Below are 737 nucleotides of genomic sequence, written 5' to 3' on the forward strand. Positions count from 1 at the left end.
ACCACATGTCCAGATTGCAGATGCCCAGCTGGTCTATGCAGCTCTGAACCTGATTGGCTGATTGTGTCATCTTTTACTATTTGCAGACTGGACCTGAACATGGAGCTTCCTCAGGGGCAGACGGGTTCTGTAGGAACAAGCGTGGCATCTACAGAACAGGTAAGCGGTGTCATCCTCATCCTCGTATGCTGGTCAGGGTTCAGAACAATCGGACCGCGAATCAGTACATATCGGACCGCAACGCCGTCATCAGTCCATTGAGGATGTCCCAGCAAAGGGACACCCGATATTTTCTCTGTTTGGTCATCTTCCAGGAGGTCACATGAGAAAGAGATGGCTCCGCCCACCAAGACAATGCCGCGCAGCGCCGTGACATACAATGCCGCGCAGCGCCGTGACATACAATGCCGCGCAGCGCCGTGACATACAATGCCGCGCAGCGCCGTGACATACAATGCCGCGCAGCGCCGTGACATACAATGCCGCGCAGCGCCGTGACATACAATGCCGTGCAGCACCACACATCCCAAGATTACATAGCTCATAGGCCGGCTCCTGGGAATGGGAGGAGGTGCTGTGAGCAGGTGACGGGGTATGATCATGTATAACGCACGGCTTCTGTACAGGGGACGATCATGTATGTCACACGGCTTCTATGTGAAGGGGTAACAGACACACAGAACATTGACGATCTGTCAGGGAAGAACCTTCACCCTATACTGCTGTGCACCGCTAAT

The 737-nt window shown here is 54.1% G+C and overlaps 1 protein-coding gene across 1 annotated transcript in view; it reads left to right on the plus strand.

Annotated features, from left to right (window-relative positions):
- Positions 1–737, plus strand: part of CHMP1B (charged multivesicular body protein 1B) — a 12,923-nt gene that overhangs the window by 10,535 nt on the left and 1,651 nt on the right. The window contains exon 6 of the mRNA XM_018574282.1: positions 29–159. Within this exon, the coding sequence (XP_018429784.1) occupies positions 29–159 (131 nt within the window). The remainder of the gene's footprint in view (positions 1–28; positions 160–737) is intronic.

The sequence above is a fragment of the Nanorana parkeri genome, unplaced genomic scaffold (assembly GCF_000935625.1).
Source record: "Nanorana parkeri isolate BGI_ZX_2015 unplaced genomic scaffold, ASM93562v1 scaffold2858, whole genome shotgun sequence".
NCBI lineage: Eukaryota > Metazoa > Chordata > Amphibia > Anura > Dicroglossidae > Nanorana > Nanorana parkeri.